General features: G+C 40.0%; 1 protein-coding gene and 1 non-coding gene across 3 annotated transcripts in view; one reads left to right on the top strand and one right to left on the bottom strand.

Moving 5' to 3' along the window:
• TMEM156 (transmembrane protein 156) overlaps nucleotides 1-23,408 on the top strand; it is a 37,733-nt gene extending 14,325 nt beyond the window's left edge. Inside the window, exons 2-7 of one of the 2 annotated variants that reach the window (XM_061164570.1) lie at nucleotides 451-720; nucleotides 3,351-3,611; nucleotides 7,036-7,155; nucleotides 9,788-9,871; nucleotides 21,774-21,876; nucleotides 22,834-23,408. In XM_061164570.1, coding sequence (XP_061020553.1) covers nucleotides 451-720; nucleotides 3,351-3,611; nucleotides 7,036-7,155; nucleotides 9,788-9,871; nucleotides 21,774-21,876; nucleotides 22,834-22,846 — 851 coding nt within the window. In that variant the 3' untranslated portion in view covers nucleotides 22,847-23,408. Of the gene's footprint in view, nucleotides 1-450; nucleotides 721-3,350; nucleotides 3,612-7,035; nucleotides 7,156-9,787; nucleotides 9,872-21,770; nucleotides 21,877-22,833 lie in introns of both variants that reach the window. The other variant, XM_061164569.1, reaches the window with a different exon arrangement.
• On the bottom strand, nucleotides 10,137-10,246 carry LOC133071988 (U6 spliceosomal RNA). The gene has a single exon (XR_009696601.1). It is a non-coding gene; the product is annotated as a U6 spliceosomal RNA (small nuclear RNA).
• Nucleotides 23,409-25,483: the final 2,075 nt, after the last annotated feature.

Here is a 25,483-nt window from a genome sequence, read left to right as displayed (position 1 = left end):
TATTCATTTGTTACAGCAGCCTTCAGAAACCAGTAGAGATTCTGTTCAAGTTTTCCATTTCCTGTTCAACTCCATGCAATTCATGTGAGACTATTTTGAAACAGATGGATTCAGAGGGAAATAGGTTTGTCCATTAAAACTTTCCTAGAAGAGAAAAGTGGTTAAAATGCTAGGATTTCCAAGAACTCCTCAACAAAGACTTCTCTTCTCTGAAAATTAATAGGGGATGTTGACAAATTTTTAATAAGAAATATTTAGATATTTAGAGTAGATATTATTTAAATATCTAAATATTTAGAGTAGATATTATTGTTTCATGTGAAAACAAAGTCTTGCTGCTGATAAACTGAAATGTACTCATCTGCCTAAGATAACTGAGGAGCATATTGGGTATTTATCTGAATGCCAAAACCTCAAAATTTCATAGTCAAAAATTTTTTTTCTTTGTAGGAAACATGTTGGAACTATCATGTCTGGAAGTGTATTTACAACAGAATTTCAGCTATTCATTCTTCTCTACAAATTCTTCTTTTGTGACCTTTCTGCAACCACTAGGAGAAACTCAGACTATTACGGGAATCTTTCTAAGTCACTCCAGCTTTCAAAACTTCACCAGGATTTGCCAAGATATCACAAGTGAACTCAGGACATGCTTTTCATGTTTGGCTTGTGAGTTCAAAGGAAACACTGATTTTATTTTTCAGGAACAAACATCAAAAGGTAAATGCGAAAGAAAAGTGAGAACAAAATTTATCAAGGATAAATAACCTTATTATGTGAAAAAAAAAGTATTAATAATATATTCCAATTTTAAGTCCAGTGGCCCTGAAACACTCAGCTGTGTGGTGCTCAATGAATGACTTACAGGCTTTGGGACAGTAACTTGTTCTTGGTTTACTCTGATTTATCAAAAACAAAATATCCATTCTTAAAATACAATCAACATGCAGCTATAATCAATGTACATTTGATGGCTAAAGGATTATTTAGCATGCCGTCTTCAAAAGTACTGATAAAATTCTAAGTAAACTTGTAGAATCTTGTTCTCATATAAAATCATACTTGGATTCCCCAAGGAGTCACTGAATCCTCAACGCATTTGTACCTACTCCTGTCTAATATCCATCCACTGTATACAAATTGTCTTTTTACTTGTTTAACTATCCACCGAGCCTCTCAAGGGCTGGAATCCTGTCTTTGTTCACTATGATATTTAATGTCTGAGCTGAGGCACTTAAAAGATATTTGTTTAATGAATGAATAAACAAATAAAAAAAATAACTATGTATAATCCGTAATATCTAACCAAACCTTGCATTTATTATCACTGAGAAATTAAATAATTAATTTACAGCTATAAAATATACTGGTGGCCCCAAGCCCAAGCATCAAATTTAGTGCTTATACCTATTCAGTGAGATTGCTTGCTGGGTCCCCCCATACTGGCATTTTCCCCATTCTTTCAAAATAGGAACAAAATTTCTTGGCATTGACTTGAGATAAAGTACAATAGGTAAGTCTTTTTTCTAAGAATCTGCCTACAGTACAGGAGACACAGGAGACAGTGATTCGATCCCTGGGAAGATCCCCTGGAGAAGGAAATGGCAATCCACTCCAGTATTCTTGCCTGGGAAATCCAATGGACAGAGGAGCCTGGCAGGCTACAGTCCATGGGGTCCCAAAGAATCAGATATGACTGAGCGACTAAGCACATATACACACATTCAAGTAGTACTGTAACGATTGCAGGCTTCTAGGTCAAATTCACCAGAAAGCAAATTGGGGAAATACCTTCATCATGACAGAGAACAATGAAGTGTTTTAAAAATTGGAAGCGCACAGAGTCTACTTCTCTGCCTCCTTGAAAAGTAAAGCAGTGCATCGATAAGTTTTTCTAGTTACTATGGCTGTGTAGCAATCACCCCCAAACTGAGCGGCTCTAACAACAGCAAGCATTTAACTTTTTTCTTTCTTCTTTCCTTCCTTTTTTTTTTCTGGGTCAGGAATTCAGAATGGGCATAACTGGGCATTTCTGGCTTGAAGCATTTCACACTGCTGGACTTAGACAGTGGCTGGAGCTAACGCAGGAGTGGGCTGGAGCAGCTACGGGCAAGCGGGGCATTTCTCTCTCTCCATGTAGTCTCAGAGTCTTTCTATGTGGTCTTTCTATTTGGGCTAGCTTGGCCTTCCTCACAGCATGGTGGCTTTAAGTCATTGTTACTTAGTGGCCCAAGGCTCCACGGTTAGGGATCCAAAAACAAGGTAGAAATTGCTTTGTATTTTCTGGCCTTATCATACGATGTAATTTTCTCTGCATTTGATTGGTTACAATTAGGTAAATCCTTCCACAGAGATTCAAGGGGAAAAGTATTGGACTTCATTTATTTATGGTGGAGTGGCAAAGTTTTAGGTTAACATGTGTGTTACAGGTTGAATTCTATTGGAGTTCTAACCCCAGGATCTCAGAATGTGCCATTATTTGGAAATAGGGCTGTTGCAGATGGAAGTAGTTCAGTTTAGTGTGTTAGTTGCTCAGTCGTGTCTGACTCATCGCCACCCTACGGTCTGCAGCCTGCCAGGCTCCTCTGTCCATGGAATTCTCCAGGCAAGAATACTCGAATGGGTAACCATTCTCTTCTCTAAGGGATCTTCTCAACCCAAGGATTGAACCTGTGTCTCTTGCATTGCAGGCAGATTCCTTACTGTCTGAGCTACCAGGGAAACCCATGGATAAGGTCATTAGGGTGGGCCCTAATTCAATATGACAGGCATCCTGATTTAAAAAAAAGCGGGGCGGGTGGGGGGGGGGGGCGGAATTTGAGAGCGATCAGGGTGATGTTCTATAAGACGAGAAATACTGAAAGCGGCCACCAAACCACCAGAAGCTAGAAGGGAAGGATGGACAGATTTTTTCCTCAGAGCCTTCAGAAGGAAGCAACCTTGTCAACACTTGAATCTTGAAAGTGTAGCTTCCAGAACTGTGAGACGATACATTTCTGTTGTGTAAGTCCCCCAGTTGATGGTACTTTGTTATGACAACCCTAGCAAACTAGTGTAATGTGGGATGGGAAATAATGCTGTGACCATTTTGGTAAATATAATCTGTCCCACAAGTCATCAGGGAAATGTTTTTTTTCTTTGAGAGGCTCCAAGTATATTTCAAACTCACCTGGTTTTCACACTCTTAAAAAAATGTAAGCACAGAAATTGTTACTTTTAGGCTGATAACTTCTTGTTTTTACTCTGTTCTTATTGTATAGGAAGAGATTTAGCTTTGAGTTGTCTGTGTTTTCTTACTACCTACTACTGTTTTTGTGTGTGTGAATAACATTTTCTTAATCTCTTTCTAGCTCTTATCATGAGAGGATCAATGGAAGTGAAGTCAAATGATTTTCACTCACCTTGTCAACATTTTAACTTCACTGTAACTCCTACCGTTGACCACCTAGAGGAATATAATCTTACCTGTAATCTAAAAACCCACACTAGAAGGTCAGCCATCGAGGAGGAAGATCCAACCGAGGCAACATCTGTAAACCGTACTTGTAGAACTATGGAACACCCACATAATTGTATAAACATTTCTTTCCACTTAGAAATGGATGCAAAAAGTAAGTTTTTAAGGAAATTAGAGGGAAAAGGAGAGTAGAATACAGACACAAAATTAAGTAAGGGCTACTATGTAAGCTTCACTTTAAGTCGAATAGTTGAGGAATTTTATTTATGAAATAACAAGGCTGGAAAGAAGGTTAGCCCTTTTACCTGTTTATTTTTCTTTTAAAATGTGTTTTTTTTGTGGAGCACAGCTGTACTCAGAGGAAAAGGGGGCATCTATGGGTTGTTACTTGAGGAACATTACAAAGACCCTCTGCCCTAGGATAAATTCTGGAAGTGCCTATTAGCTGTGTTTGAAGTAATACTATCACGCTTGTGTATTAAAGGGTGAGATTTCTTTTTAAATGTAAATATACATGTACATTGTGATATGCTATTAAATTTTGAATTGATTTAACATGTCCCCTCTTAGAGCTGAGAAACAGACCTGAGAAAAAGGGATTTTTGATGGACTCCTGTGAAGATAGGTGGGGCATAGATTAAGCATTTTGAGTTACTGGAGGACTCCGAGGGAAAAGTAGGAGTCTGGAAGATAAAACTCACATATATATTAATTCTATTTAAGGTTGATTACCTTCCTAGTCACCCTATTCTGAATTAACACAATTGATTCTTTTTTAAATTAACTTTGATTGGGGTATAGTTACTTTACAATGTTGTGTTAGTATCTGCTATACAACAAAGCGAATCAGCCATAACTATGCATATATCCCCTCCCATTTGAAATTCCCTTTCATTCAGGACGCCACAGTTCATTAAGTTCCCTATGCCATACATTATGTTCTTATTAGTGATTTTATACATAATGTCACAGTTGATCCTTACTGCTAAGCAAGGTGCCCTCCCTTGATCCATAAACTCTACTCTTGAAGAGCATCTCATGATATAACCATTTAATGCGTGCTTGCTGTATGCCAAGCAGCATGCCAGGTCCTGAGGATACAGAGAAATGTAAATGGCCAAGTAAGTGTCATTGGTGTTAACAGGTGCTATGTTAGAATAATTGACTCTGTTTTCTGATGTCCCAAATATATGGAAGTGTTTCAAATTGCCTTAGAATGCTTTTCTAAGGCTTTAATCATTTTAGAGGCCATTAAAAATATTATATTTATCTTAAAGCAAACACAAACATATGATACATATGCATTTTTAAAGTGAAACATAAGACTTCAAATAAATTTCTCCTGTGAGTTAGTTTGCCTGAGGCCCTACAGCCTCTGCATTTAGAGGGTACTTCAAGGTGTATGTGTAGGGAGGGTGGGAGAGGATCTGAGAAAATCTGAACAGATGGTAGGGGAATCAGGGTGGAGGTTCTGAAAAGGCCATATAGAGAAGGTGACTATGATGAAATCTGAAATATAGAGAGGTTTGGATGACAGATATTTAAAACATATTTATTTCAATGTCCACTTATGTATCTATCTAGTTGCTTTTTATATTTTCTAAAACATTAAGAAGAAATAACCATTGCCATATTATTTTGAGAATTTTTGTGTTAATGGAAAATTCATAAATTCCAAAATGAAGTAGTAATTGACAGCTTTTTTGGGTACATAGGTCAGGAAGTTATCAGTGGTATACAACTATGTAGTCTTGTACTTGGGAAAAAGTATACCTATTTTGCCATGTGTAGAAGAGTGGAAATTTATTTATGTTTTATTCTGCTGTAAAAAGACTAACTTGATCTCCTTTCGAAGTTCTATCTGCCAGTGGGCAGGGGAAGCTAAGTTTAGTTTAGTCTGGTAAATTTACTCTGAAACAATAATTTAATCTGTCTCTAGATTTTTTTTTCAGATGCCTATCCATTTCCCCTCGGTCCTCTCCAAGATGGTTCCAGGGATGGGGTTGGGGGCCACATGGAGTGTAGGGAGACACACTCGTCTGTTCTCACTGGTACTTTGGTGGGTACACTGGCTCGCTTGGTCCCAACTGTGTATATCCTGCTATTGCAGTATGATGTTGGTGAATGCACAGTTCTTTTCTCATAGCTGATCATTGCCCAATGACACCTTGTTATTGGACCCACCTTGGCCTGCTGGTACTGTACATCTTCTATGCCAGTTAACTGCATGCTTTTACTTTGCTGAGTGAGGAATGCAAGTCTGGTTACTAAACAGCATGGAATGATACTAGGGAGGCTGAGTGCTGCCATCCAGTCAACCACTACCTGCTCCATTCAGCCTCTTCTTTAAATAAATGTTGACTATTTAATGGACAAACGCACACGGAGTGGAAGGGCCTGTGAAAGGGATACCCAGATCATGAGCCCCAGAAGGACAGTCACCCAAGGGTAAAAACAAGTTATATATCCTGTTAAGGTGAATGAGTACTACCTGTGATTTACATGCAAGGAAGAGGGTACATAGGTTGGTTTAGAATGTCAGTAGGCAATGGTGTTTTGGGCATAAAAAAGTCACTCTCCTTTAAGTTACTGATTCCAGGGTCTACTGGCCCGTGTGTATTTATGGGATGAAAGGAGATCTTGCTAAGCTATCACTGATGATGATTTTCCTTCCTTGTTGCCTCACTGTCATTTGAATGAACAATTTTTTTTTTTTTAACCTGTGTCTTTATTCAATCTGGGCAAAGGTAACTACGTTTGAAACTAATGCCTGCACTTGATCTGATCATTGCCATGTGAGCCCCTGTGGAAAGAAAGTCTGATTAATCATCTACTCAGGCCTCTTACGGAGAAGGCAATGGCACCCCACTCCAGTACTCTTGCCTGGAAAATTCCATGGACAGAGGAGCCTGGTAGGCTGCAGTCCATGGGGTCGCTAAGAGTCGGATACAACTGGGCGACTTCACTTTCACTTTTATTCATTGGAGAAGGAAACGGCAACCCACTCCAGGGTTCTTGCCTGGAGAATCCCAGGGACAGGGGAGCCTGGTGGGCTGCCGTCTTTGGGGTCACACAGAGTCGGACACGACTGAAGCGACTTAGCAGCAGCATCAGCAGCAGGCCTCTTACATGCCTCAATCCAGCCTCTTTCTTTGTCTTTCCCTTTCTTCCCCATCCTCATCTTACTCATTGCATCTTTGATTTGAGGGAATGTTTTTTTGGCTGCTTGGCCCAGGGTCAAATTGTTAATCACAAGTGGCTCTGATGCTGGTATTCTTCTTCTTGTGATTCCAACCTCGTGACAGCAAAACTAGCATCGACATAACCTGGAAGTGAAATTAATTCCCGAATTTTGAAACTATCAATAAGCGGATCCCTGGAAACCACTTGGCCACGTTTCTTAATTTAGTATGTTAGAAAAGAACTCAGGAAAGCAGGTGATCCTGTGACTGTGATGGTTATGTATTCAATTTCTCAGTTGTGGACAGGATATACTGTAGAATCCAGCTGTATCACCATGGTGCCTCTTATCTGGTGCATCCCATTTTACTGTATTTTTGCTACATTTTTCTTTGCAGATTCTATTTGTTCCATGAAGATCACTTGGTATGTTCTAATTCTATTAGTCTGTATAGTTTTGCTCATCTTCATTATCCACAAAATACTTGAAGGCCACAGAAGAGTGCAGAAATGGCAGAGTAAGTACTGAAAAATTCATTATTTGGGATAATTTATCTAGTGTCCAGAAGTCCCTAATCTTATCTGTAGACTCCATTTCTTTTTTTTTGGTTCAATTTACCACTTACTGGGCATCTGTGTGTTTAAGTGGTGATTCTGGGTAACTCAAGGGACATAAATATAGATAAGACAGGTGCCAGCACTCACGGAGTTTCCTGTGTTTTTCTCCAGCCCAGACAGGTGGTTAGGAGGAGGAGGAAAGGCTGGGTTAATTGGAAGGAGTTGGTGGACTGGAGATTGAGCAGAGCTTGGTGTAAGTGAGGCAGAAGAGGGGAAGGAGAATAGGTAATGGTGATAAAGGATTTCAGAATTGGAGGTCTTGAGCTGTAGGCTCTAGGTGATGAGCATGAACAAGAGTCAATCTATAATAAGTGTGGGGGAGAAAGTAGATTTTTGACTGTGAAGCACTAAGATGTGTAGTTGGAAATAAGGATAGTAGGGATGATATTTAAAAAGAATTAACAACTGATTAAGTATGACAATGGCATCTACTTATCAGAATGGACAGTGACTGTCAATTACTGTTGCGGTCCTATGGTGTGTACCCATGCACATACTGGCTGAATATTAAACCTGATGGTTTCTTATTAAATATTAAACCTGATGGTTGGTCTCTTAAACATAGTATAAAATGTATCAGTACAAGATTAGGCTTTGGAGACAGGTACTTAGGTTAGAATCCTAGTGCTACTACTTACTACTTATGTGACTTTGTGAAAATTACTTACCATGGTTGAGTGTTCCTTTCCGCCTCTGTAAAATGAGATTAATCACCGTTCTTACACAGGGTTGAGGTAAGGATTGAACTAAAGAGACTACATAGGAAGTAGTTCTCAATAAAGGATAGTAGTATTGTGCTGAGTGTAGTATTTCCCAAAACTCTTGTGTTCTTTACCAGGCAAGGCCATGTTAGTAGGCAGAGCAAATGGTTGCCTCTAGGTTTGAGTGAAAGTGTCATTATTTCGGCTAAGTGTTTGTTGGAGATATTTCTGAGGACAGTTTCATATCGTCTTGTTATCAGTACATTAGTATATGAGGTCCTAAACACATAATAATAATATGTGGTCATATTATTATTATTACTGACCAATAATATATGGTCAGTAATATCATCAATATTCTTCATTTGTAGAATAAACATTTGCAGAGCATTCCCATGAGCTTTTTTTTTAAACTAGATTCTCAAAGTGTACAGACAGGACATGTTCTATTTCTTTTATTTTAAAGACGAAAAAAACCTCTGAGGCTCAGAGAGATTAAGTGTGTTGTCCAAAGTAATACAGTAATAAAATAACAGAATTAGAATTAAGACCCAGGGTCTTTCTAGTTTTTTTTATTATTTTAAATAAATGTGTGTCATTTGCAATAGTGCATAGTTTTGAGTTTCTTGATCTATTTTTCTATGAATGAGTCAGTTCAGTTCAGTCACTCAGTCGTGTCTGACTCTCTGCGACCCCATGAACCGCAGCATGCCAGGCCTCCCTGTCCATCACCAACTCCCAGAGTCCACCCAAACCCATGTCCATTGAGTCAGTTATGCCATCCAACCATCTCAATCTCTGTCATCCCCTTCTCCTCCTGCCCTCAATCTTTCCCAGCATCAGGGTCTTTTCCAATGAGTCAGTTCTCTGCATCAGGTGCCCAAAGTATTGGAGTTTCAGCTTCAACATCAGTCCTTCCAATGAACACCCAGGACTGATCTCCTTTAGAATGGACTGGTTGGATCTCCTTGCAGTCCAAGGGACTCTCAAGAGTCTTCTCCAACACCACAGTTCAAAAGCATCAGTTCTTCTGCGCTCAGCTTTCTTGATAGTCCAACTCTCACATCTGTACATGAGCACTGGAAAAACCATAGCCTTGACTAGATGGACCTTTGTTGACAAAGTAATGTCTCTGCTTTCAATATGCTGTCTAGGTTGGTCATAACTTTCCTTTCAAGGAGTAAGCGTCTTTTAATTTCATGGCTGCAATCACCATCTGCAGTGATTTTGGAGCCCAGAAAAATAAACTCAGCCACTGTTTCCACTGTTTCCCCATCTATTTGCCATGAAGTGATGGGACTGGATGCCATGATCTTAGTTTTCTGAATGTTGAGCTTTAAGCCAACTTACATATTAGAAAAGAGAAAGATAGAAGCCAGACAGAGAAAATGTCTAGAAAGAGATCAATAGTGGGGAGTGACATTATATTTTTAGGAACATCTACCTAAATGACAGGATTACTGGCTTTCAAAAGCTTGCCTTGCAAATCCAACATATGAAGTAGTGAAAATTATCATGCCATTTAGGACATTAAATATTAAATATATGTCAAATATTCTGTATATCATATCTATTATACATAAAAAAATAATATTCTGCATATAAGAATAGATGCACAATGGCATTTATGGCAGTGGAGAAGCTGTTGGTTTTAGAAAGTATCTACTTGTTAATGGAAAATAACAATAAGAAAAAGCTCAATGTCTTATTACTCCAGGCTCTTCTATGAATGGCCCATTTTCCTTGGTAATCCTTGGAACCAACATGGGGAATATATATTAAGAATATGCTTGCTTATCATCTAAATATTTAATATCTTTTCTTGGAATAGGTCATAAATACAAACCTCCATCTGTCCTCTTACGAGGAAGTGATTCTGAGAAACTACGAACATTGAACGTGCGGGTTATTCCAGGTGAGTTCTGTGATATCCAGAGAGAGCACTGCCTATGAAATTCCAATGCATCACCATTTAACCATAGACACAAGATAAAGTGATCTGAGCTCATTTAAATTAGTCTTGTAGCTGGAAGAAAGTAGCCATGAGCAAATGAAATCCAGTTTAATGTGTCTTATTATCAGGGGACAGTCATGATAAAAACTACCTCCTTAAATAATGGCAAGTTGGCTTAATTGGCAAGAAGAAATTCATGTGAGTCGGCAGAGGAGAGAAAGCAATAAGGAATAAGCCTCAGATTTTTTTTTTTTTTTGTCATCCTTGCGCAGGGGCCATGCTAATCTTCTCTGTATCGTTCCAATTTTTTAGTATATGTGCTGCCGAAGCGAGCACTCAGGTTTATTTTTAAATGAGACAAGATACCATTATTCCTTGGAATTGCAAGAAGTAATTGCAGAGTGGGCATGGTTTTGCTGGAGCCTTCACTTAGCAGAGGGTGTCATTGTACAAAGAGAACGTCTAATAGCCCCAATTAAAAAGTCCCCTGTCCTCTCCTGAGAGCTAGAAACGGAATAAGGGAATCCTAACTAGAGCAGCTGAGGGGGCTGTGCGCACAGATGCTGTGGTTCAATCTCATTCTTCTAATTGTGAAGCCTCTTTCTGAATTCAAATTGTCAAACCATACTAAAGAGAGCGAGGGAGAATACAACATGGGCAGAACTTCTTCATCAGGGAGAAACAATGTCCTCGACTCAGAAAACCACAGAATTACAACTGGTGTTACCACGGCTCCTGGGGCACAGCCAGGGGGCAGACGCCTTCACATTTCGTGAGAAGTTAGATAAGGAAGCTTCATGTCTGCTGTGTAAACAATTCTCAAAAATGAAACCAAAGCCGGAGCCCTCACTACAGCTACATTTGTAACCACATGGAGATTTGCACAGCATTTCACTGGAAAATATGCTCTGGGAACTTTCTTAGCTTTCTTAGCTTTCCATGGGGTTGTAAAGAGCCGGACAGGGCTGGGTGACTTGGGCAACAACAACAAAAATGAGGGGAAGGTGGATGAAAACTGCATGCGGTCAGTGCCAGTTTTGTTTGATGAATGAAATAGATAACATAGGGTGGTTTCAAATGGCAGAAGCAATGTCTGTTTGTGGCATAGCCTCTGCTTGCCCTTCTCACCCAATGCCTGTGCCTGCCATTCGTGGGCCAGGCATGTTTTAACCCAGTGCCTCTGGGCTTTGGGTTGACTTAGAAATTCTGGTACTTTCTCATTTTAAGTCATAATTCTGAGCCCTGTAGCCTTGCCTGAGAAAAAGTCAGTAGTTCCCCTGTCAACCCATATAATCGGGGGAAGCACAAATTTAAAGTACTAGCTAACCACAGACTCACCTCACAGGTTCTATTTATGAGCCTGTGATTTTCATGCACCAGAGAAATCTGCCTCGGCCATCCTTTCCCTTTAATGGTTCTCATTAAAAATCCTCTGACTTTATTACCAGGCATATAATATTAATGTTTAGAGTGGGCCAAGGGGTGATGGCCTTTTTTAAAAACAAGAGGTCTTTGGAAGCTTAGCATCTTAAAGGGAGGAAGAAGCAGATGCTTTCTTGTTATAAATATTCCTTTAACCGAAATGCAGTTTTCCCCCTCCCATGATAAGTTGCTCTTTCTGAGAGAGAAATGGGAAGGAAATAACGTCTCCCCCGAGTGCTGTTTCTAAGGCCTCTCTTTGTAATGATGGATGATCGGCAACAGTGAGAATCTAAGGGAAAAAATGTGCCAGCATGATCCTCTGGAGAAGCAGTAACATGAGTGAAAAAGAAAAAAAAAATGTAGTTCAGAGAGAGCAGTGACTATAGTCACATTCAGCAGAGCAGCTTGCTGTCAGCCCTGCCTGTATGTTCCAGAAGGTCTCTTCAGTTGTTCATGTATTACAAAGTAAGTATTGTGATACACATACACACCGAGATATAGATAGCTCACACCCTCAAGATGATGAGAGAAATAACACCCTCGCACTGCACGGGGCCTGGCACGTGCTGGGGGGGGGCACAGTGAACACAGGTGAAATAAATAAGCCTCATTGCTATAGAAAGAGCAGTCATACAGAATCAATTCTCAAGCTTCTATGTGTCTCTGATATTTTCTCCCTTGCTTGGGGGAAGTGTGATGCCTTCTGTTGTCTGCCTTGGCATTCATCTATTTTACATTTCATTCACTTGACTATATTCTTTTCACACAGGTGATGACTCTGTCTTATTCATCTTTGGATTCTTGTCCCTAGCCTAGTATCTGGCATGTAGTTCATGCACAGTAAAAGCTTATTAAATTGCACAAACCCTAAGGGGAAATGAGTGTAGAATAAAAGGAGCAGTTGAATGAAAAATGAACCTTGGGGGTGGGGAAAGGTGAAAACAAATGGAGAGACGGAGTGATCGAGGGAACATAATTTCGCTTCGTTAAAGAACATAAAATGTACTTTGTAGAATTGCTAAGGATATCAAAGGATAATAAAAAAACATTTTGAAGAAATTTTGAGAACCATGCAAAAGTAACTTGGAGATTCATCCATAAAAACAGTGCTTAATGAGTTGACTGCCTTGGGAGATGAAGGTCAGGGTAATGTATCTGAATCATGGATGCAGACAATAGAAACCAACTTGGCTGATTTGGCAGAAGGGAAATCTATGGGAAAACCAGTAGAGAACCTATGGAAGCAACAAGAACATTAGGGAATCTAAGCTTGTGTAGGAGTTGAGGGAGGACAGGCTGCCAAAACACAGCTGGTGTTCCCTATAGGAATGGTCTGTTGAGAATACCTCTGCTGATAGAGCTCCCCTTTGACCACCTTGCCGCTCTCCATCGCTGTCCAGGATTACAAGCCCCACGGAGGGGTATCTGGTTGGCTGAATGAAGGCACAGACTGGTACTCTGGGTACCAGGAGGCAGGGAGAGGGGATGCCTGCCCCTCTAACTTCCTGCATACTTGAGAGTGCCCCAGAGATGGCCACATACTGGACAGCCAACAAATAAATATCTACGCACACAACAGCAGGTTCCTAGGAGTTGAGCCTCCTCCACTGCATGGGTCGGCCAAGGGAGTCCTATCATCTCTTTCCACACTATGTCTATCAAAAATGGTCAGATCTTTAAAACTTCAAATTCTTCACTTTCAAATATTCCACCAAAATATATTGAACACTTACTCTGGGCCAGAAATGGTGCTAAGCATCGCCGACACAGTGGTCGTACCACAGAGCAGTCTCTACCTTCACAGAGCTGAGGCCACCATTCAGGAGTTTCAACCCCTGGTTCCTTAGGAAGAAGGGGAGCTAATTAAACTATACAAACTCAGTAACCCCCTTGATGTGCACAGTACTCTCACACACATCATTTTGTATCATTTCATAAGAACCTCACTTTTTTTCCCTGATGAGAAAAACTGAAGGTAAGAGAGTTTAAAGTAACTGACCCACTGCCAGATCCTAGCAGGGCCAGGGTTCAGACTCGGTTCTAACCAGTGGTTGCAATTTCCAGCACATCACTTAATGGCAATGATGAACCGGGAAGTTTACTGCTGGTTCAGATCAAAACTCTTCTCAGTCTTTAGATGTAAAAGAGCTAGAAACTGAGATGAAACATTTTCTCTATAATGTAGCAGGATCTTGTGTGAGACGGTGTGAGTCATCCTCAAAATAACATTTCAGCATTGACAGTTAATGTGGGTGGGTTCTGAAGAACCACAAAGCAAAGAAAATGGAATTTTATCATGAATGAGAATTGCTAAATGCCAAAAGGAGGCAGATGACCTTGTAATATATATTACTCCCAAATAAAACTGATGGCAGTGCAAAATTATAATTTGCAACATGTTTAAGGCCAGTATAAAGAAAAAGCAGGTTTCAATTTTATGCAGAAGATAAATTACTGGTACCAGATGTCCAGCAACCAAGCAAGATAACATGAAAATTTAATTTTTACTTGCTTAACTATAATATTTATGACTCTTAAAATACAGATTTGGGTTCATAAAACAGTAAAGGTTATAGCCATCTGCTTGGTTACAGAATAGATCAAGAAGCAGAGGGTGACTCTACATGTAGGAGGAAATTCGTAAGAGTGAAGAATCCATAGGCTAAATAAGATGATTTACTCCAATCACTGAATGACTTTATGTGACAGCCATTTGTGCCAGGTCTGGAAAAAACGGTAAAACATTTTGCAGATAAATATCTTCATCTTTGCAAAAACTTTCCCTGCCTGACCCATCCTACCCCCACTTGCCACCTCCCTTGCAAACCTTCCCCTTTCCCACCCTGCCTTTGTCTGATTAACTCCAACCCTGCCTTTAGTTAATCTTGTTAATCTTGGCTTAACTAACCCTTTTCTCAGGGAAGTGTCTCAGATTTGGTGGACCAAGTAAGCTACACCCTCATAACATATCTTTCTTTTTTTTTTTCTTTTTAATTTTTTTTTTATTTTTATTTTTTTAATTAGTTGGAGGCTAATTACTTCACAACATTTCAGTGGGTTTTGTCATACATTGACATGAATCAGCCATGGAGTTACATGTATTCCCCATCCCGATCCCCCCTCCCACCTCCCTCTCCACCCGATTCCTCTGGGTCTTCCCAGTGCACCAGGCCCGAGCACTTGTCTCCATATCTTTCTTTGAGGCAATTATCACTGTTGTTCTTTTATGTTTCCGTTATTATTTACTGATGTCTCTCCTGTGAACCAGTTAGCATCTTGTGATCCGGACACTATCTGATAATACTTATTGCTACACCCCCAGCTCATAGTAGAGTTCATAATGGGTACCCAATAAATATTTGTGAAATAAATACAACCCTGTGTGGTCTATGTTGAAAGAATGGCTGGCATCATCTTACAAAGACCTTTCCCTCTGAAACTATAACTTTTGATAATGCCTACCCAAAGTAACAAAAGGAGAATGGTTAAACACTTCATTGGTTTCATTCCTTGAAGTATTAAGGATACCTGCAGTGTCAATGAATCAGACACTGAGTCAGTGGCTCAGAATATTAGCACCTGTCTGTTCAAGAAGCTTTTTTCCCTCTTTAATTGCTAATTCTAGATCACTCTGCAGTCATTCCCGCACCACCCCCATCCACATTTGATTCTCTCACTGGCCAGATTTGGAACAGCTGAGTAGTTTTAGGATCACTGTTAATAAAAACAGATGGAGCCTTGAACATAGTAGGGAGTTGGCACCTGGAATAATGGAAATATATTTTAAGGCACCATAATTGGTTCTATTAGCCCTAAAAGGCTACTAGCTATCTTGGGCTTGCACAAAAGTGCCCATGTTTTCATGTGATGGAAAGGTCAGAATGATGCACAGCAATATTGAAATTCTATATTCCTATGACAATTAGATCTTCATGACCCAGATAACCATGATGGTGTGATTACTCACCTAGAGCCAGACATCCTGGAATGCGAAGTTAAGTGGGCTTTGGGAAGCATCACTATGAACAAAGCTAGTGGAGGTGATGGAATTCCAGTTGAGCTATTTCAAGTCCTGAAGGATGATGCTGTGAAAGTGCTGCACTCAATATGCCAGCACATTTGGAAAACTCAGCAGTGGCCACAGGACTGGAAAAGGTCAGTTTTCATTCCAATCCCAAAGAAAGGCAATGCCAAAGAATGCTCAAACTACCGCACAATTGCACTCATCTCACATGCTAGCAAAGTAATGCTCAAAGTTCTCCAAGCCAGGTTTCAACAGTATGTGAACCATGAACTTTCAGATGTTCAAGCTGGATTTAGAAAAGGCGGAGGAACCAGAGATCAAATTGCCAACATCCATTGGATCATAGAAAAAGCAAGAGAGTTTCAGAAAAACATCTACTTCTGTTTTATTGACTATGCCAAAGCCTCTGTGTGGATCACAACAAACTGAAAAATTCTTCAAGAAATGGGAATACTAGACCACCTCACCTGCCTCCTGAGAAATCTGTATGCAGGCCAAGAAGCAACAGTCAGAACTGGACATGGAACAACAGACTGGTTCCAAATCAGGAAAGGAGTACATCAAAGTTATATTTTGTCACCCTGCTTATTTAACTTATATACAGAGTACATCATGCAAAATGCCGGGCTGGATGAAGCACAAGCTAGAATCAAGACTGCCAGGAGAAATATCAATAACCTCAGATAGGCAGATGACACCACCTTTATGGCAGAAAGCAAAGAAGAACTAAAAAGCCTCTTGATGAAAGTGAAAGAGGAGAGTGAAAAGGTTGGCTTAAAACTCAACATTCAGAAAACTAAGATCATGGCATCCAGTCCCATTACTTCATGGCAAATAGATGGGGAAACAGTGGAAACAGTGAGAGACTTTATTTTTTTTTGGGGGGGGGGGCTCCAAAATCACTGCAGAGGGTGATTGCAGCCATGAAATTAAAAGATGCTTGCTCCTTGGAAGAAAAGCTATGACTAACCTAGACAGCATATTAAAAAGCAGAGACATTACATTAACAACAAAGGTCCACCTAGTCAAAGCTATGGTTGTTCCAGTGGTCATGTATGGATGTGAGAGTTGGACTATAAAGAAAGCTGAGTGCTGAAGAATTGATGCTTTTGAACTGTGGTGTTGGAGAAGACTCTTGAGAGTCCCTTGGACTGCAAGGGGATCCAACCAGTCCATCCTAAAGGAAATCAGTCCTGAATATTTATTGGAAGGACTGATGCTGAAGCTGAAACTCCCAGTACTTTGGGCACCTGATGCAAAGAACTGACTCATTGGAAAAGACCCTGATGCTGGGAAAGATTGAAGGCAGGAGGAGAAGGGGATGATAGAGGATGAATGGTTGGATGGCATCACCAACACAATGGACATGAGTTTGAGTAAGTTCCAGGAGCTGGTGGCGGACCGGGAAGCCTGGCGTGCTGCAGTCTGTCACGACGAAGCAACTGAACTGAACTGATGAGAATTAGAAGAAGAAATTAAGACGGAAAGGTTTTTTTGAAGCCAGCTTAGAGAACTGAATAAGAATCACTGAACCATCTGAGAACGTCCACATCTATCTTGCCCAAAGTAATCTGTGAGGATTAACTTGAATTCATCCATTTTTGGAGAGGCTCTTATGAGGAAACTGGGTACTCTGCGGGGAACAGGTTAGACATTTGTTGCCATTATCTCCACAAAGTTGTGGCTGGATCTCTCAAAGTGCGAAGGAGAAGGAAGCACAGAGGTCATCGTTTCGGAGGTTAGCTAACCACAGCCTGTGCCTGCTGAGCGCATACACAGGTCCCGCTAAATCTTGAGCAGTGTCCTCCAGTGGACTTTAAAAGATGCTGGTAAAAATACTTTGTGGTGCAGTTAGCAGTCCTTTCTATTTTTCAAAGTACATCAAAGTATACCTTTATTGCCTCATTTTTACCTTTATTTTCCTTCAGGCAGCCACACTAGTTTTGCCAAAGTCACAAGGAAACCATCTCGATGGTTCCGTTTCCGTACCTGGTCCGCTTTGAAGGAACGTGGCCGGTGAGGCCGGAGCCCGGGCGGGCTGCTGCCCGCCAAAGCCACACAGGGTCACAGAGGTAACTTACCTGGGCCAGTGCCTTCCTTCAGGCCTCTGGGCTCAGCCTCCTGCAATGGCGGCAGGGTCCATGTTGCGTAACCCAGCTCACACCAACAGTCGATAAAACCAGAAGACCAGAGTGTTAATTCCCAAGGAGAAAACACAGCTGAGAGAAATACGGACCAAAACGCTTCTGACAGCACACACCTGTGTTCTGTCTTCTTGGAACCACGTGGGAAGTCAAATCACAGCCAAGGCTTGTTTGCCAGGTCTTCCAGTGGATTCTTTAGCCAACATGGTTTCAGAGGCCTTATCCCCTGTTTTAGAGGAAGCCTAATCGGCTCGTTTCACACAGCGCTTTTAACATTTAACAGGTTTTAGCCTAGGGGTAATTTCTGAAGATAACTCTGCATGTTTGTGCTCTGGTTATGGGTTGATTTTATAGATTAACTCTCACAGGGCACTCTTGTTTTCCTTATCTCCAAATTCCTGGGTGGAGAGGTTTTGTTCAGCTTGAACCCACAGCCTTTTTTTTTTTTTTTTTTTAAGGAAACATAGGCACAAATAAGTTAAATAACTTTCTTTCAGTCATTCAACAGGTATTTATTGAGTACCTATTATGTGTCACGCTCCAAGATGGAGTTCTGGGGAATAAACTGAGCAAAAAATACAAACTTTGTACATATGAGGCAGACAAATGAGGAATTACAACAAAACTGGGTACATTCTCCTTTGGGGAAGTAGAGGTCACAGGGGGTCATAGAACAGCTAAATTTGTTTTGTTCTCCTTGTTTTTTCTTTTGGCTTTCCAATTCAGTAACCAAGTACAATTTAGCTGAAAAAGTACTTTTGAGAAGAGAAGATAAAAAATTGATGTGGCAGATTCCCTTAGTAGCCAAGAGAGCCTGCCTAGGAAGGGAAAGTTTTAGATGTTTCTTCAGTGTGGGAGATGGACCCTGTCTTTCACATGAAAATCATCAGGAACAAAGCGAAGAAAACACCTCATAAATTTCTGTCACTCAGTGGGAATCAAGAATTACTTTGGAAGGACAAGTGGAGGTTAGAGACTAAATATCACAGATATGAAGCATTTTTAAAAGTGATAAAAATTTTTAAAAAGGAGAAGAGGAAACATCAGAGGTCCACCTGGCCATTATCATGGGTGTAGTGATAGGGGCTTTATTTGAGAACATAAGGCATGTAGGTTTATTTTTAATCAAAATTTCTACTGTTGGAAATCCACTTTGTTCACTAGATTCAGTCAGGTCAAAACTCAGACCAGGGTTCTTTCTAAATTTTTAGGCTCCGCTGAGGCTCTTATAAAAAGTCAAAGAAATGTTTGGTTCAGAGATTTGACAAATTCATGAAAAGACCTTTATGAAGTTTTAAAATATTTCAGACTGCTTCTGCTGCATTAAGTAGTGTTGCTGAATGAATATGATTTGAAAGAAGCTATTTCTCAGTGTAAAACTAGAAAAAATATCACCTGTTATAGCTATTCTGAAGAAGGTATTAAAATGACAGATATCCCACCTTTTTACCTTTTAATCAATTTTTCTGAAGTTTTCCTATTAGCATACAAGTTACATGACTTTGGATACTAGGAGACATAGAAGATAATGTACCACCAGAGAGTTACTTTGAGCTAGCTGTCATTTTGACAAATAATGACTTTCTGAATTATGGTTATACCATACTATAAAATATCAGGAAACCGAATAAATAAGCACATGATGAGCAGTTTGACTTTCAAACCAAAAGGAGTCTGTTAATTTTCTTCGATAATTATTTGGTACCATGAATAGGCTCTTTTGAGATTTTAACCTTTAAAAATTATTCTCTCTAAATCTTAAATTTTGGAAGGTTACAGATGTTTTACCAGCGGAGAAGGAGTGGGGAGGAATAGATTAGGCATTTGGGTTTAACATATACACACTGCTATATTTAAAATAGACAACCAACAAGGACCTACTATATAGCACAGGGAACTCTGTTTAATAATCTGCAATAACCTAAACGGGAAAAGAGTTTGAAAAAAGAATAAGTGACTCTTTGTGACCCCATGGACTGTAGCCTACCAGGCTTTTCCATCCATGGGATTCTCCAGGCAAGAATACTGGAGTGGGTTGCCATTTCCTTCTCCAGGGAGTCTTCCCAACCCAGGGATCGAACCCGGGTCTCTCGCATTGCAGGCAGACGCTTTAACCTCTGAGTCACCAGGGAAGCCCCTGAAATAAGAATAGAAACATCCATATGTATAATAGAATCATTTTGCCATACACTTAACATTGTTAATCAATTATACTCCAATATAAAATAAAAATTAAAAAAGGATGCTTTGTCAAAGATGTCTAAACAATTATTCACATGGAAGTTCATTCTGAAGCTTTAATGTGCATCAGAATCAATTATCGAAGGCCCCCCAGGCCATTAAGAAGGGAGATGGCAATTCAATAGATCTGGGGCAGGATTCTAGAGCCTGTACTTTAAATTACCACTGCTGGGGATTTTCAGGTCAAGACTCTGTTGATCACTTTATTTGTTTTCTATTGCTGTGTAACAAATTACCACAAACTTAGTGGCTTAAGACCACATATCTTCATTATCTCACAGTTTCTGTGGGTCAGAAATTTGGGTACTGTTCTGCTGCATTCCAGGGACTCATAAGCTTGAAGTCAATATGCGAGCTGGCCCGTGTTGTCATCTGAAGGGTTTCCTTCCAAGCTGGTTCATGTTGTTGGCAGAATTCATTTCTTAGAGGATGTAGACTGAAGGCCCTGGCTTCTTAACTGGCTCTCACCACCAGACACCACGCCCAGGTCCTAGCGGCCACCCCAGAGCCCTGCTCTAGGACCCTTTTCACACACAGTTCACAACCTGGCAGCTTGCTTCTTTGAGCCCAGTGAGGGATCCCCCTGATGGCAGGGAGGGCGCAGTCTCTCTTTTAAAGGCTTTCAACTCTGACCCACCCAGGATAGATCCTCTCAAAATCAACTGATTTGGGATGTTAAAAGCTGCAAAAGCTCTTCATCTTAGTGTAACCTAGTCACAGGAATGAGATCCTATTACAGTCCTGCCCATGCTCAAGGGAGGAGAATTAAAGGGGGGCATGTACACCAGAAGTGGGAATCTTGGGGGCTGTTGTAGAATTCTTCTCACCACAACCACCCTTGAGAAGTACAGGTTTAAAAAGACAAAAACCACAGACCCCTGGGGATTTTCAGTGTAAAATTTTCAGAGAAAAATAAGGCTGATAGATCTAGTCCCATGAGTGCAGTTGGCCCTTACCAACGTAAGAGCCAGTGAAACATTAGAAAATTCAGGACTTCAGTAAATGATGAAAATGGCTTATCATATTAGTAGGAAAACAAAAAATTACTGAATGAATGATGCTGGGACAACTGAATAATCACTTAGGAAAAAAAAATTTACTCAATCCAGAGCTCACACCAACACTGCAGTAAATTTCAAACAGGTTAATGACTTTAATGGTAACGTGAAACCACAAAATAGAAGAAACAATGGTAGAATTCATTTATAACGAACTGCAAAACTGATCATGACACAAAACTCAGTTAAATCACTAATAAATTTGGCCACCTGTAAAAGAATGTACACAGCAAAAACAATTGGGAAAAGTTTTTTTGCAGTTCATCAGAGATGAGCAACATTTCCTAGTCTATAAGGAGCTTCTAATAATTCATGAAGAAAAGACCATAACCCAGTAGGCAAATGTAAAAAGTCACAGGTATTATGTAGAACTCAAGTTTCAATATAAAAACTAGAAAAGCAAGACTCAGGACCCCAGTGGAATGAGAGAGACTCCGTTGAACCATGAACAAAAAATTTTGTCTCCTACTTGAAATCAGTTGAAGATAATATCGGGAGAATTTTATAAAGTCATAGAGTCATAGCAGAGCAGGCTAGACTTCATCATTATCTGTAAATTCGCTTTTTGGTAAAATTGTCCCTGAAATCAAGGATGTCATTAATATTCTCCTTAGAGACATATTTAAACAATATGCGATAGAAGGAAATGTGTGTACTTTCTAAACCAAAAATTTTTTCTTGCTACTTGATGTTGTACTTTAAGTTTTTTCTTTACTTTGCTCCTCCTTCACTATACTTTGGATCTTGTGCCTAGAAGGCGGTGGGAGAGGAGGAATGAAAGGAAAGATACAAAGTTGAGAGAAATGGGTGAAAAGTGTCAGAGTTGCAGACAGGAAATTGAGTGAGTGGTAGAAACTGCCCAAATCCTGTTTAGACCCAGGGCATAGTTCTCTTACTACATTAGATTATGTGTCTGCTTTTGCATTGCTGTTGACTAAATAAAGACTAGAACAGCTCTCCTTATTAAATAGCAGAGACCACCAAGAGGCTGCCGACGACTCTGGTCAAGGACGTGCTTCCTCCAATACCAGAACTAGAAGTTACTTCCGCGGGGCATCAGCAAGATCAATATACACGGTGAGTGATGCTTCAGTTTTATCGATGATTTGGCTATTTATTATAAACTCAAATAGATCCAAGTTGCATTTCTGTCTGGATGTAGCAGATAGAGGGATTCCCAGGTGGCGCTAGTGGTAAAGAAGCCCCCTGCCAATGCAGGAGACATAAGAGACATGGGTTCAATTGCTGGGAAGATCCCCTGGAGGAGGAAATGGCAACACACTCCAGTATTCTCACCTGAAGAATCCCATGGACAGAGGAGTCTGGCAGGCTACGGTCCGTAGGGTCACTAAGAGTCTGACACGACTGAAGTGACTTACCATGCGTGTAGCACGTAGGAGATAGAATGTGAAGAACTTTTAAAATCGGTTCATATGAATTAGATGGCATGAAATAAAATCACTATTTCCTCCAAGGTCTAGTAAGGACCAGTAAACTAATCTCTTAGTCTGTTGAATAACATGTGCCCTGAGATGTCAGCTCATCTCTTGGCACTGTTTCCAGGGATTGAGTCAGAAGTCCAGCAGGCTAATCATTGTTTCACTCAGAACATGAGAAAAGAGAGAATGTAAATTTGTAAAGTAGAACTACTCATTGACCCTCAACTACTGAAATAAAATTCCAACTTCTGTGTTTCCCTAGTAGTGCGTAAACACTTTCATTTTTATTTTATAGAAGTGGAAAATAAGCCCCAAAAACATAGTGGCAGAGGCTGGAAGAGACCCTAGGTTTCCTGGCTTCTAGGCTGAGAAGTTTATTACCGCTTAGCACACTGTCTTCTTGGGGCTATAAAGGAGGCTCCGTGGCATAAGAAAGCATTGGAAAGAGCCTTTAATCAGTGACTTTAGGAAGTTTTCTTGTGTTCTTATAAGACATAGTTTTAACAAATGGTTTTAAAATTTTTTCCACTAATTATTTTCAGGTCAGCAGTATTTTTGTGTGAATAATATTTGCCTTTGTTTCTTAAATCTTCAGACTATCCTTCTGAACTCCTCTGGGCAATTTGGACTGAACCCTCCTGAAGAGTACTCATAATTCTATTCTGGGAATGAGTTAACTGGTAAATATTTGGTACAGCTGAGGCTGCACAACAAGAACCAGTAGGAACGCTGACTGGTTGATGGGAACTAACTCAACAGCACTCATTTTACCCAGGAGATCAAAGGAATGAGTTTTTTCAGAAAGGAATTATGAGTCATGAAAAACAAGCTGATGAAACCATGGAAAAAGCAAGAGAACATTTATTTCCTTTGTTTATCTACCATTATACAGCTTACAGTAGCCCCCAAATTTTGATTTTGAGGTACCAAAAACAGGGTTGAGGATGAAAATGCTTTCTCTCACCGTCCCACATTGCAGATCCTGATTTGATGTATTTTCTTAAACAGATAGATTGTTCCTATTTTACAAATTGCTTAAGAGGATCTGGGTTGGTTGTTCATACATTTGCTTGCATCTATAAATCTTGCCTCTTCTCGGCACTGAGGTGTTTAAAAAATTCAAAGATACCAAAATAAAATGAATTTAAGTGAAATATATGAATATTTAAATCTAATAATAACATGTTTCCTTTGTTTCTTTTTGGTGTTCATCTTTTTATAGCTATCACTGATGTCAAGAGTTATTATAAATATTAATTACACTAAAATTACATATAAACAAAAGGACAGTTCTTAACTTTGAAAAATAGGAAAATATCTTTCAAAGAATTAATATTGTTAAAATGGCCTTACTACTCAAAGCAATCTACAGATTTAATGTGATCCCTATCAAATTTCTCATAACACTTTTCACAGAACTAGAACAAATAATCCTTAAATTTATATGGAACCATAAAAGACCCAGCATTGCCAAAGCAACCCTCAAGGAAAAAAAACAAAACGAAACAAGGCAAAAAGCAGGAGGCATAACCCTCTCAGACTTCAGACAACATTATAAAGCTACAGTGATCAAAACAGTTTGGTACCGGTACTGGCACAAAAGCAGACATGTGGATCAATGGAGCAGAATAGAGAGCCCAGAAGTAAACTCACAGAGCTACGGTCAATTAATCTTCAGTGAAGGAAGCAAGAATTCACAATGGGAAAAAGACAGTCTCTTCAGCAAGTGGTGCTGGGCAAATTGGACAGCTGCATGTAAATCGATGAAGTTAGAACACACCCTCATACCATAAACAAAAATAAACTCAAAATGGCTTAAAGACTTAAACAGAATATATGGCACCATAAAATTCCTAGAGGAGAACACAGACAAAACATTCTCTGACATAGATTGTACCAATGTTTTCTTAGGTTGGTCTCCTAAAGCAACAGAAATGAAAGCAAAAATGAATAAATGGGGCCTAATCAAACTTAAAAGCTTTTGCACAGCAGAGGAAACCATAAACAAAATGAAAAGACAACCAATGGAATAGGAGAAAATATTAATATTTGAAAATGATGTGACCAACGAGGGCTTCATTTCCAAAATATACAAACAGCTCATACAACTCAACAACAAACAAACAACCCAATCGAAAAATGAGCAGAAGGTAGACATTTCTCCAAAGAAGGCATTACGTATGGCCGATAGGCACACGAAAAGATGCTCAACATTGCTAATTAGAGAAACGTAAATCAAAACTACAATGAGGTATCTCCTCACGCTGGTCAGAATGGCCATCGTTAAAAAGTCTACAAACCATAAAGGCTGGAGAGGGTGTAGGGAAAAAAGGAGTCCTCCTACAGTGGTGGTAGGAATGTAAATTGGTGCAGCCGTTGTGGAAACACTATAGAGAGTCCTCAAATAACTAAAAGTAGAACTACCCATGTGACCCAGAAATCCCACTCCTGGGCATACACCCAGACCAACTACAATTCAAAACGAGACACGCACCCCCAGGGTTCATAGCCGCTCTCCTCATACTTGCCAAGACATGAAAACATCCAAAATGTCCATCAACAGATGAATGGATAAAGAAGATGTGCTGTGTATATACAATGGAATTCTGCTCAGCCATAAGAAAGAATGAAATATTGCCACTTGTGGCAACATGGATGGGCCTGGAGATTCTCATACTAAGTGAAGTCAGAGGAAGACAAATACCATATATTATCACTTACTTTGGAAATGTGGTGCTGGAGAAGACTCTTGAGAGTCCCTTGGTTAGCAAGGAAATCAAGCCAGTCAATCCTAAAGGAAATCAACTCTGAATATTCCTTGGAAGGACCAATACTGAAGCTGAAGCGCCAATATTTTGGCCACTTGATGCAGAGGGCTGACTCATCGGGAAAGACCCTGATGCTGGGAAAGATTGAAGGCAAGAGGAAAAGGGGACAACAGGATGGGGATCCTGTTGTCTCATCAAAAGGGGATGAGAAGGTTGGATGGCACCATCAACTCAATGGATATGAGTTTGAGCAAACTCCAGGAGATGGTGAATGACAGGGAAGCCTGGCATACTTCAGTCCATGGGGTGGCAAAGAGTTGGAAACAACTTAGCGAATGAACAACAGCAATAATATATGGAATCTAAAATATGACACAAATGAATTTTTCTGCAAAACAAAAAGAGAACAGACTTGTGAGTTGACAAAGATGAGGGAGTAGGGAGGGATGGGCTGGGAGTTTGGAGTTAGCAGGTGCA

Source organism: Dama dama, chromosome 17, assembly GCF_033118175.1.
Source record: "Dama dama isolate Ldn47 chromosome 17, ASM3311817v1, whole genome shotgun sequence".
NCBI lineage: Eukaryota > Metazoa > Chordata > Mammalia > Artiodactyla > Cervidae > Dama > Dama dama.
This window is presented reverse-complemented; position numbering and strand designations above follow the sequence as displayed.